The sequence below is a fragment of the Aquarana catesbeiana genome, linkage group LG06 (genome assembly GCF_042186555.1).
Source record: "Aquarana catesbeiana isolate 2022-GZ linkage group LG06, ASM4218655v1, whole genome shotgun sequence".
Lineage (NCBI taxonomy): Eukaryota > Metazoa > Chordata > Amphibia > Anura > Ranidae > Aquarana > Aquarana catesbeiana.
This window is the reverse complement of record NC_133329.1, coordinates 5498748-5511408: the sequence shown is the minus strand read 5'-3', so window position 1 is coordinate 5511408 and position 12661 is coordinate 5498748. Positions and strand designations below refer to the sequence as shown.

The window sequence follows — 12661 nt, the reverse complement described above, 5'->3', positions numbered from 1 at the left end:
AATCAGAAAAGTAACAAATAATCTCATTTGTATAATAGAGACCAAAACTTACAGTGCATCTCATGTGCAGATTATACAAAAATATTGGTAGAAAGCTTAAACCAACGTGTTGAAATAAGACAATTCAATCTACATTGAATGCTTCAGATTGCATACATAAGAAGGATCACTGAGGGTTACGACTCTTGAAAAGAGGAAAATCAATAAAGAGACAAAAATTAACAAAATTATACGACTGCGAGCGAGGGAGGCAAAGACCGCAAATAGGTCTGGTCAGCAAGTAATAATACTATTGTAGAGATTATAGATGAGACCAATAGGAATAGATAGGGGAGGTAAGATCAGGATTAGGAAAAGAGTAAGAAAAGGGTAAGAAAAGAAGAGAAAGAGTAAGAGGGTCAGTTGGTGGGACTGCACAGGCCCCCGGAGGATTACGGTTAGTTATTAAAATACTTGCAATAGGGCTATGGTTCTAGCAAATGTGTATCAAAGTCTGGGGGGGAAAATGTTCCACCCAGGGTGCCCAGGTTTTACAATGTTGGGGGATTCGGTCTAGGATGGTGGCCTCAATTTTACTATGGATCATGGCTTGGGTGACTCTGTTTTTCACTTCTACTATATTTAGTTTCAGGGTTTTCCATGCTCTGGCTATCGTCTGTTTAGCTGCCGTAGTAAGTTGGAAACACACATGAACTTTAATGGCATCCCAGTCTCATGCCCCGTACACACGGTTGGACTTTGTTCGGACATTCCGAAAACAAAATCCTAGGATTTTTTGAGACGGATGTTGGCTCAAACTTGTCTTGCATACACACGGTCACACAAAGTTGTCGGAAAATCTGATCGTTATAAACGCGGTGACGTAAAACACGTACGTCGGGACTATAAACGGGGCAGTGGCCAATAGCTTTCATCTCTATTCTGAGCATGCGTGGCACTTTGTCCGTCGGATTTGTGTACACACGATCGGAATTTCCGACAACGGATTTTGTTGTCGGAAAATTTTATCTCCTGCTCTCCAACTTTGTGTGTCGGAAAATCTGATGGAAAATGTCAGATGGAGCCCACATTTCCGACAACACGCTCCGATCGGACATTTTCCATCGGAAAATCCGACCGTATGTATGGGGCATTAGTCTGTAGGGTTCAATATTGAGTTGGCTCCGCCCTTTGCAGCTATAACCACTTCAAGTCTTCTGGGAAGGCTGTCCACAAGGTTTAGGAGGGTGTCTATGGGAATGTTTGACCATTCTTCCAGAAGCGTATTCGCAGTCTCCACTCTAATTCATCCCAAAGGTGTTCTATGGGGTTGAGGTCAGATCTCTGGACAGGCCAGTCAAGTTCCTCCACCACAAACTCGCTCATCCATGTCTTTATGGACCTTGCTTTGTGCACTGGTGGGCAGTCATGTTGGAACAGGAAGGGGCCGTTCCCAAACTGTTCCCACAAAGTTGGCAGCATAAAATTGTCCAAAATGCTTTGGTATGCTGACACCTTAAGAGTTTGTTTCACTAGAACGAAGGGGCCAAGCCCACCCCTTGAAAAACAACTCCACACCATAATCCCTCCTCCACCAAACACTACACTTGGCACAAGGCAGTCAGGTAAGTACCATTCTCCTGGCAGCCACCAAACCCAGACACCTTTATCAGATTGCCAGACAGAGAAGCATGATTCCTCACTCCAGAGAACACGTCTCCAATGCTCTAGAGTCCAGTGGCGGCATGCTTTACACCACTGCATCCGACGCTTTGCATTGCACTTGGTGATGTAAGGCTTGGGTGCAGCTGCTCAGCCATGGAAACCCATTCCATGAAGCTCTCTAGGCACTGTTTTTGTGCTAATCTGAAGACCACATGCAGTTTGGAGGTCTGTAACTACTGACTCTGCAGACAGTTGGCAACTTCTGCTCATGGTGAGCTTCAGCATTCGCTGATCCTGCTCTGTTATTTTACGTGGCCTACCACTTTGTGGCTGAGTTGCTGTTGCTCCCAGTTGCTTCCACTTTGTTACAATACCACTAACAGGTGACCGGGGAATATTTAGCAGCAAGGACATTTCACGGATGGACTTATTGCACAGCTGTGTGAGATTTTATACACCTGAATCCAATGATTTGGAGGAGTGTCCCAATACCTTTGGCCATATAGTGTATATTGTATATAATGGTTTGTTCTGCACAGTGAACTCTTTTTGTTGCTTTTTCTTATTTAACGTTACTTAGTTTCCTTGGTGTTTAATGATCTTGTAGCCAACATCTGGAAGAAAAAATGATTTGGTCACTTGAAACCTTTTCATGTTTCTGTCCCACATTATCACAGCACATCTCTGTATTTTGGGCCTTTTTTAAATATTGGTGCTACTCAGCGTAACATCATCTTTCAAATGATAAAAAGAGGGGAAAAGGGTCAAAAAGTGGAAAAGCAAAAAAAAAAAAAAAAATTAATTGATGAAGATATTAAATCTAGGGGTTCCAAATGTTCTGGGGCCATGCTGTCTGGGCTATGAAGATGAGTTTAAGTCTCAGGGATGGGAAATAATGGTGGAGATCAGAATGTCCATGCCCCTTGTTCTTTCCAGTTTCTTGCTTGCCCCATTGGGGCATGAGGAAAAAGCTGGTTAGTTGCTTAGTAGCGTGTCAGTAATGGCGATGCTGGTGCAGAGCCCAGTATACACGCATCTTCACCAGTATACACGCATCTTCACCAGTATACACCCATCTTCACCAGTATACATGCATTTTCACCAGTATACACCCATCTTCACCAGTATACACCCATCTTCACCAGTATACATGCATCTTCACCAGTATACACCCATCTTCACCAGTATACACGCATCTTCACCAGTATACACCCATCTTCACCAGTATACACGCATCTTCACCAGTATACACCCATCTTCACCAGTATACACCCATCTTCACCAGTATACACCCATCTTCACCAGTATACACCCATCTTCACCAGTATACACCCATCTTCACCAGTATACACGCATCTTCACCAGTATACACGCATCTTCACCAGTATACACCCATCTTCACCAGTATACACCCATCTTCACCAGTATACACCCATCTTCACCAGTATACACCCATCTTCACCAGTATACACGCATCTTCACCAGTATACACCCATCTTCACCAGTATACACCCATCTTCACCAGTATACACCCATCTTCACCAGTATACACGCATCTTCACCAGTATACACCCATCTTCACCAGTATACACGCATCTTCACCAGTATACACCCATCTTCACCAGTATACATTCATCTTCACCAGTATACACCCATCTTCACCAGTATACACCCATCTTCACCAGTATACATTCATCTTCACCAGTATACACCCATCTTCACCAGTATACATGCATCTTCACCAGTATACACCCATCTTCACCAGTATACATGTATCTTCACCAGTATACACCCATCTTCACCAGTATACACGCATCTTCACCAGTATACACGCATCTTCACCAGTATACACCCATCTTCACCAGTATACACCCATCTTCACACCACCATAGACAGACCACGCCCCCCACCACTCTGTTTTTTTTTAAGGCTGGTCTGTTCATTACAGAGGCTGGATAAGGGGGGCTTATTGTCCCAACAGTTGCTGGGTGCTATGTGGTTCTTTGAAGTGGGTTCAGATAACAGTTACACCCACATATATCTGTACAGAGAACAAAAAAAACTAAATAAAAAAATAAGATTGCTTTACCATGCTTTATGCGGTAAATATAGTTTTATCGTAGTCTTAAGATTAGGGATGGGCTATCTGTTCGACATGAGTTCGACTCGAACATTGGCTGTTCGACTGTTCGCTGTAAAGCGAACAATTTGGGGTGTTCTTGGCAAATTCAAAAAACCAAAAAAAGAAACAAAAAAAAAAACAAAAATTCGAACACCCTTTAAAAGTCTATGGGAGAAATCTAAAGTGCTAATTTTAAAGTTTAATATGCAAGTTATTGTCATAAAAAGTGTTTGGGGACCCAGGTCCTGCCCCAGGGGACATGGATCAATGCAAAAAAAGTTTTAAAAAATGACCGTTTTTTTGAGAGCAGTGATTTTAATAATGCTTAAAGTGAAACAATAAAAATTAAATATTCCTTTAAATTTCGTACCTGGGGGGTGTCTATAGTATGCCTCTAAAGTAGCGCATGTTTCCCATGTTTATAACAGTCCGAGAGCAAAGAAAAAAAAAGTCATTCAAAAGTACTCGTGTACTAGTGCCGGCTATTAATGAATTGTCGGTCCCGACAATACACATAAAAGTCATTGAAAGTCACTGAAAAAAAAAATGCGTGGGGGTCCCCCAAAATTCCATTACCAGGCCCTTCAGGTCTTGTATGGATATTAAGGGGAACTCCGTGCCAAAATTAAAAAAAAAAATGCCGTGGGGTTCCCCCAAAAATCCACCCAGACCCTTATCTGAGCATGCAACCTGGCAGGCTGCAGGAAAATAGGAGGGCGCCCCCCCCCTCCTGAACCATACCAGGCCACATGCCCTCAACATGGGGAGGATGTCCCCATGTTGATGGGGACAAGGGTCTCATCCCCACAACCCTTGCCCAGTGGTTGTGGGGGTCTGCAGGTGGGGGGCTTATCAGAATCTGGAAGCCCACTTTAACAAAGGGGACAACCAGATCCTGGCCCCCCATGTGACTTGGTAAGGGGTACGTTGTACCCCTACCATTTCACAAAAAAAAAGTGTCAAAATGTTAAAAAACCACAGGAGACGGCTTGGGACAAGTCCTTTATTAAATATATAAATAAAATTAAAAAATTAAAAAGAGATTCCAGTGATGTAATCCAATAAATCCATGCTCCTACTCCAGCGATGTAATCCAATTCTCGATCTCCAGCAATGGATGATCTCCAGCGAGGAACACGCACAGGATCCTGCATCCACCGGAGGCACCCAGCCAATGACGCAGCTCCAGCTTGACAGCTCTTATGTAGCCGAGGGCGGGGCCACCCGTCACGTGACCCCGTCCCCCTCTTACAAGGAGAAACGCAGGATTCTCGTTGCATCAGAGAGGGGCGGGGTCACCTGTACACGTCACTGGGGAACCCCAGCGTTTTTCCTTGTCAACTACATAAGAGCTGTTAAGCTGGCGCTGTGTCATTGGCTGGGTGCCTCCGGTGGAGGCAGGTTTCTTTGCGTGTTCCTCGCTGGAGTTGCTGGAGATCATCCATTGCTGGAGATCGAGAATTGGATTACATCGCTGGAGTAGGAGCATGGATTTATTGGATTACATCGCTGGAATCTCTTTTTTATTTTTTTATTTTTAATAAAGGACTTGTCCCAAGCCATCTCCTGTGGTTTTTTAACATTTTGACACTTTCTTTTTGTGAAATGGTAGGGGTACAATGTACCCCTCACCAATTCACATGGGGGGTGGGATCTGGGTGTCCCCTTTGTTAAAGGGGGCTTCCAGATTCCAATAAGCCCCCCACCCGCAGACCCCCACAACCACCAGGCAAGGGTTGTGGGGATGAGGACCTTGTCCTCATTAACATGGGGGCATCCTCCTGGTACGGTTCAGGAGGGGGGGCACTCTCTCGTCCCCCCTCTTTTTCTGTAGCCTGCCAGGTTGCGTGCTCGGATAAGGGTCTGGTGTGGATTTTTGGGGGAACCCCATGCCATTTTTTTCTTAATTTTGTCGCGGAGTTCCCCTTAAAATACATACCAGACCTGAAGGGCCTGGTAATGGAATTTTGGGGGACCCCCACACATTTTTTTAAATTTTTCAATGACTTTCAATGACTTTTATGTGTATTGTCGGGACCGACAATTTATTAATAGCTGGCACTAGCGCTAGCACTAGCCCATCCCTACTTAAGATGGACAAGACATGGAATACAATCTGTACTGTGTATCAATAATAACACTAATGCCGCATACACACAATCGGACTTTCCAGCAGACTTGGTCCGACGTTCTTTCCGCCAGACTTTCCGGCGGACTACCTGAACGGACGGACTTGCCTACACATGACCGGACTTTCTGGCAGGCTACATCCGCCCGTCTTTCCGATGGACTTTTGCTGGAGTTACGGCGGACTTTCAGAATGAATGGAATTGCCCACACACGGACAAGTCTGTTCATTTTGAACGTGACTCGGGTACGGTGGGACTAGAAAAGGAACCGTACCAGGCCGCATGCCCTCAACATGGGGGGGTGGGTGCTTTGGGGGAGGGGGCCCCCCCACCACAAAGCACCTTGTCCCCATGTTGATGAGGTCAACATCACCCGGTGACCACACCCTCCTAAAATGTCACAGTCCCAGCATGCCCAGGGGGCGGGGTCTCCGCCTATATAAGTCACATCGGAACGCTCAGAGAGCATTCCAGCCTGAGAGACCGTCGTGTCAACATGGGAAGAAGAGAAGAAGAGAAGAAGCCCAGAAGTCCGGGCCTCCGCTGGCAAAAGAGCAGCATGAAGACAGCGGAGGAGCCGACAGAAGAACACCGGGAGAAGAGGCCAGAGAGAGCGGAGAAGAACCAACCGGACGCTGGGAGAAGAGGAACCGGAGGGACCCCCGAAGTCAGAAGAAGACCCCCGAAGCCGGAAGAAGACCCCCCCCGGAGCTGTCTAATAAATGACTTCAAAAACTTGTGTAGTGTGTTTTTATTATTGACACTTTTTCCCTAGGTAAATGGGTAGGGGTACCATGTACCCCATACTCATTCACATAGGGTGGGGGGAGGGGATCTGGGGGCCCTCTTATTAAAGGGGGCTCCCGGATTCCGATAAGCCCCACAACCGCAGACCCTGAAAACCAACGGCCAGGGTTGTCGGGAAGAGGCCCTTGTCCTCATTAACATGGGGACAAGGTGCTTTGTGGTGGGGGGGCCCCACAGGGTGCCCCCTCCCCCAAAGTACCCACCCCCCATGTTGAGGGCATGTGGCCTGGTATGGTTCAGGAGGGGGGGCTGCTCGCTCGTCCCCACCCCTTTCCTGACCGGCCGGGCTGCGTGCTCGGATCAGGATCTGGTATGGATTATAGTGGGGACCCCACGCCATTTTTTTCGGCGTAGGGGTCCCCTTTAAAATCCATACCAGACTTAAGGGCCTGGTATGCCCCGCACTCGCCGCAATAGGAAAATGTGTTTTTCCTATCGCAGCGAGCGCAAGATGCAATACCCTGCCCTTGCGTCGTATCTGGTCCGTCGGACCAGCATACAAACGACCGAAATGAACGGGCTCTCCGTCAGGAACTGAGTCCGGCGGACCAAGATTTGAAACATGTTTCAAAGCTAGGTACAGCGGACTTTTGGGAAAAAAAAGTCCGCCGGAGCCTACACATGATCGGATTGTGCAGCGGACTCTGGTCCGCCGGACCAAGCATGCCGGAAAGTCCGCTCGTGTGTACGCGGCATAAGAAGTCTATTTATAAAAATCTTAAATAAAGTTGCGCTAAACCACAAATGAAAAAATTGTGAAAAATCAAAGAAAGTGAAAATATGATCAACCAATAGTTGAAAAACCAATTCGTAAAAATAGAAGTCCCGGTGAGGAATAATATACCATCAAAGTTGAGTGTTATCCCAACAGTTCAGATCGTGGTAAAAAAATATACAGTCCAAAGACCAAAAAATCCTTTCAGTGATGGTGACACCGTCCCACACCAAAAAAGAAGTGACACCTCCGCCACAAGAAATGCCTGCTTACCAGCTGATGTGGACCTCCTATCACGGGAGCTCTATCTTGCTTGGGGCTAATACCCAGCCAGGTCCTTTGTTTGCATAGGGAGGTGTGTATATGGCCGTCCCACCAAATATCAACTTCTGGGGTTACAAGTACTACAACTGATATGGCTCAATCTTTAACAGGAAAACTTTATAGATGTCCTCTGAATACTCATAATCATGGAAGTTTCCCAAAAAAGATAAAGGCTCGCCATAGTGTAAAACCATAAACATTTATTAAGTATAAAAAGTAATGCACTTACATCAAAGCTCAAGCCAGCTGGTCCTAGTAAAAACGCTCGTCCTTCTGGGATTTACGAAGCGTGGTGATGTCAGCACGTCGCTCCACAAGATGCGTTTAGTCACAGATGACGTCGTCCAGGAATAACACTCAACTTTGATCATATAATATTCCTTACTGGGACTTCTATTTTTACGAATTGTTTTTTTCACAAATTGGTTGGTCATATTTTCACTTATTTCATTGTTCACAATTTTTTCCTTTGTGGATTAGCGCATCTTTATTTGCTATTACATATTGAGACGGTATATATCTTACAGCATAGTTGCTGCACTTTTAGGTGATAGTTTATATAGAGCAGTTATTTTTCCTGATTTATCTATATATAAAAATGTCTCTGTGCAGGTCTTAATCATTTGCACAGCCATCAGGAATAACTCCTATAATTTGCCTTATATATTTATTTCCTATAAAATATATATTTATCTATATAAATTATCTATACAAAACCTGGAGGCATTCGAGCAACAAAGGTTTTGCTCCTTTTTCTTTTTAAAAAGTCAGCTGGAGAACTGGATTTTCATTTTTTCTTTAGTGTTAAAGTGGGACTCTGCAGTCACTATATCTGCTCTTCCCAGGACTCTGCAGTCACTATATCTGCTCTCCCCAGGACTCTGCAGTCACTATATCTGCTCTCCCCAGGACTCTGCAGTCACTATATCTGCTCTCCCCAGGACTCTGCAGTCACTATATCTGGTCTCCCCAGGACTCTGCAGTCACTATATCTGCTCTCCCCAGGACTCTGCAGTCACTATATCTGCTCTCCCCAGGACTCTGCAGTCACTATATCTGATCTCCCCAGGACTCTGCAGTCACTATATTTGGTCTCCCTAGGACTCTGCAGTCACTATATCTGCTCTCCCCAGGACTCTGCAGTCACTATATCTGCTCTCCCCAGGACTCTGCAGTCACCATATCTGCTCTCCCCAGGACTCTGCAGTCACTATATCTGGTCTCCCCAGGAGCCTGCAGTCACTATATCTGATCTCCCCAGGACCCTGCAGTCACTATATCTGCTCTCCCCAGGACTCTGCATTCACTATATCTGATCTCCCCAGGAGCCTGCAGTCACTATATCTGCTCTCCCCAGGACTCTGCAGTCACTATATCTGGTCTCCCCAGGACTCTGCAGTCACTATATCTGATCTCCCCAGGACTCTGCAGTCACTATATCTGCGCTCCCCAGGACTCTGCAGTCACTATATCTGCGCTCCCCAGGACTCTGCATTCACTATATCTGATCTCCCCAGGACTCTGCAGTCACTATATCTGATCTCCCCAGGAGCCTGCAGTCACTATATCTGATCTCCCCAGGACTCTGCAGTCACTATATCTGATCTCCCCAGGACTCTGCAGTCACTATATCTGATCTCCCCAGGACTCTGCATTCACTATATCTGATCTCCCCAGGACCCTGCAGTCACTATATCTGCTCTCCCCAGGACTCTGCATTCACTATATCTGATCTCCCCAGGAGCCTGCAGTCACTATATCTGATCTCCCCAGGACTCTGCAGTCATTATATCTGCTCTCCCCAGGACTCTGCAGTCACTATATCTGATCTCCCCAGGACTCTGCAGTCACTATATCTGGTCTCCCCAGGACTCTGCAGTCACTATATCTGATCTCCCCAGGACTCTGCAGTCACTATATCTGGTCTCCCCAGGACTCTGCAGTCACTATATCTGATCTCCCCAGGACTCTGCAGTCACTATATCTGATCTCCCCAGGACTCTGCAATCACTATATCTGATCTCCCCAGGAGCCTGAAGTCACTATATCTGATCTCCCCAGGACTCTGCAGTCACTATATCTGCTCTCCCCAGGACTCTGCAGTCACTATATCTGCTCTCCCCAGGACTCTGCAGTCACTATATCTGCTCTCCCCAGGACTCTGCAGTCACTATATCTGATCTCCCCAGGACTCTGCATTCACTATATCTGATCTCCCCAGGTTTCTGCAGTCACTATATCTGATCTCCCCAGGACTCTGCAGTCACTATATCTGCTCTCCCCAGGACTCTGCAGTCACTATATCTGATCTCCCCAGGACTCTGCAGTCACTATATCTGCTCTCCCCAGGACTCTGCAGTCACTATATCTGATCTCCCCAGGACTCTGCAGTCACTATATCTGGTCTCCCCAGGACTCTGCAGTCACTATATCTGCTCTCCCCAGGACTCTGCAGTCACTATATCTGATCTCCCACAGTACACAGAACATGGAGATCCAATTATTTTACTAAATATAAACTGCCAAATACCTTTTCTCATCAGCAGTATATAACAGTCTTGTGACTTCTATCAGTGTCCTGCTGAGCACTGGTTAAAGCTTGTAGGAGGAGTTTTCATTCTCCTCTGACTGTCCTATGAGGCTGCATGACCCCTGACACTCTGTCTGGACAGTGCTAATTGGCCCTGTGCTGATCACATGCACCCTCCCCAAAGAAAAAACAGCTCTCTAGCAATACACATCAAACTGAGCATGTGCAGAGTGCCTCCAAGGCACTTAGGAGATGGATTGGGGACAGTGGAAGAAGGGGAGGATCAGAGAAGACAGGATCACACAGTCTTTTTACACAATGCAGGGATTAACCCCTTAGGTTCCACAGTGAGTATAACAAACATGCTTTACTGTGCAACAGACTGATTTTACTGTTGTGGGTTTAGTAACACTTTACATTTGTTTTAAAGTAATTTATAAATACAATTATTAAAATAAATTGATGATTTAGATATTTAGATATTAGATAATCCCACCAATAGAATGCATCTGTCCCTCATTGATATTTTATAGTTATAATAGTCATAGTGCTGAGGGTATGTAATGGTTAAGAAGAGACAAACAGCCTCCAGTCCTGAAGTGGTGAAGTACGATGGTATAATGGAAAATTCTAAGAAATTGTTCACATGGGTTGCTCCGTGCTTTAGATGTCGGCATTAAAATAAAACTCACCACATTTATGCAAAGTCAATCATGAGACGGATCTCTGAAGATTATTTCCATAATTTCATCCTCGAATGTATCATTCTGTCTGCTATCACTGGACGTGTCTCGTCATCTCTGTCCGGAGATCACACCAAATCTCAACATGTTGTCTCCGTACTCTATATCTATTTTAGTCTGTTCAGTCTTGGGACTCGGCTTGGCAATTCCTTCTAACACTTGTATTGTGATGGGTAACCTGGACATCATCAGAAAGAAAGGGAAGTTGAGTCCCACCGATGTGATCTTTCTGGCTAAGGGAATTGTGAATATTCTCCTCCAGTGTGAGCTGTGTATAGAGGGAATGCTCCTTGTCTTTTCTCAGGAAATCTTTTATATTAGACAAGTATTTGGGTTTATGAACACATCAATTTACTTCCTAACATATTACAACTTCTGGTTGACCTTCTGGCTCTCCATTCATTACTGTACCAGCATCACCAATCTCAGCTATGAGTTCTTCATCTGGTTAAAGAGAATTATGTCCAATTTCCTGAGTCAACTTCTATTCCTGACAGCACTTGGTGTGTTCATTGTGAGTGCCCCGGGCTTCTGGATTGTGTATGAAGACAGTCCTTTCCAGTCTTCTGAGAACAGTACAGAAGCCTCTGTTATTGGGTTCCGTAAATTGTTTTCCTATTTTGTGCCTGCAAACACCCTAGGCTGCATTCTACCATTCTGCCTTAGTCTTCTGTACCTGGTCCTCACTTTCTCCTTTCTGCTCAGACACGTCTGGAGGGTGAAGAATAACGACTCTGGATCAACACGTCCAAATCTTCAGGCTCATGTCACTGCACTGAGGACAATCTTCTTCTTACTTATCATTTACACATTCTTCTGCATGTCTCGAGCGCTTATATTTCTTCAAAATTCATTACTGTCAATAGTCAGTTTGTGCTTACAGCTATTATCTCCATCGGTGGAGGCTGCCATCATCTTCCAGGCCAGCAACAAGCTGAGATGGATCATTCTGAGAAGATTCTGGAGAAAAAGCAGGAGGAACACAGAGACTTAAACTGTAGAGGGCCCTCAACGCTAATGTCTAAATATTAACAATAACCTCTTTGAATAGAAATGTGTGTGGTAGCGATATCTTAAAGTGTCAGATGGAGTGTAGAAGGGTGATATCCCCCAACATGTTTAAAATATTTGCGTGAGTGTGTGTTTGTGACTGGTCCTGCCTTGTTGGTTCTGTTCCATCTCTTTGGAAATCTACCAGACAATGGAGTTTGATTTACTAAAACTGGAGAGTACAAAATCTTGTGCGGCTCTTTTTTTTGTTTGTCAAAGCTTAATTGAACAGGTTGAAGTTAGAAGTTGATTGGCTAACATGCACCAGATTTTGCACTCTCCGGTTTTAGTAAATCAGCCCCACGGTCTTACTGATATTTCTGCTGTTCAACATCTACAATGTTTCAGTATCTTGAGATCGTGTCTTCATCTAATGACTTCATTGTTCAATGTTCCCCTGAAATGTCCTTCTAGTTATATGGTTTTCATAGTTCAATCATCTACCATACATCACACATACACACTTTTTTGCCCATTTTTTCTTTCGGAGGCCTCCAAACGTTTTCTAACTGGGGGATCTATTAAGGGGATTGAGCCGAACACATTAAAACTCTGGACCATGACTTCTGGAGGATCAGTGATTGCCATCTATTTCAC

The 12661-nt window shown here is 45.1% G+C and overlaps 1 protein-coding gene across 1 annotated transcript; it reads left to right on the top strand.

Moving 5' to 3' along the window:
- Window positions 1–11099: 11099 nt before the first annotated feature.
- LOC141147428 (taste receptor type 2 member 40-like) lies at window positions 11100–12008 on the top strand. Its single transcript, XM_073634663.1, has one exon. It carries the CDS (start codon window positions 11100–11102, stop codon window positions 12006–12008), a length of 909 nt encoding a protein of 302 aa, XP_073490764.1.
- Window positions 12009–12661: the final 653 nt, after the last annotated feature.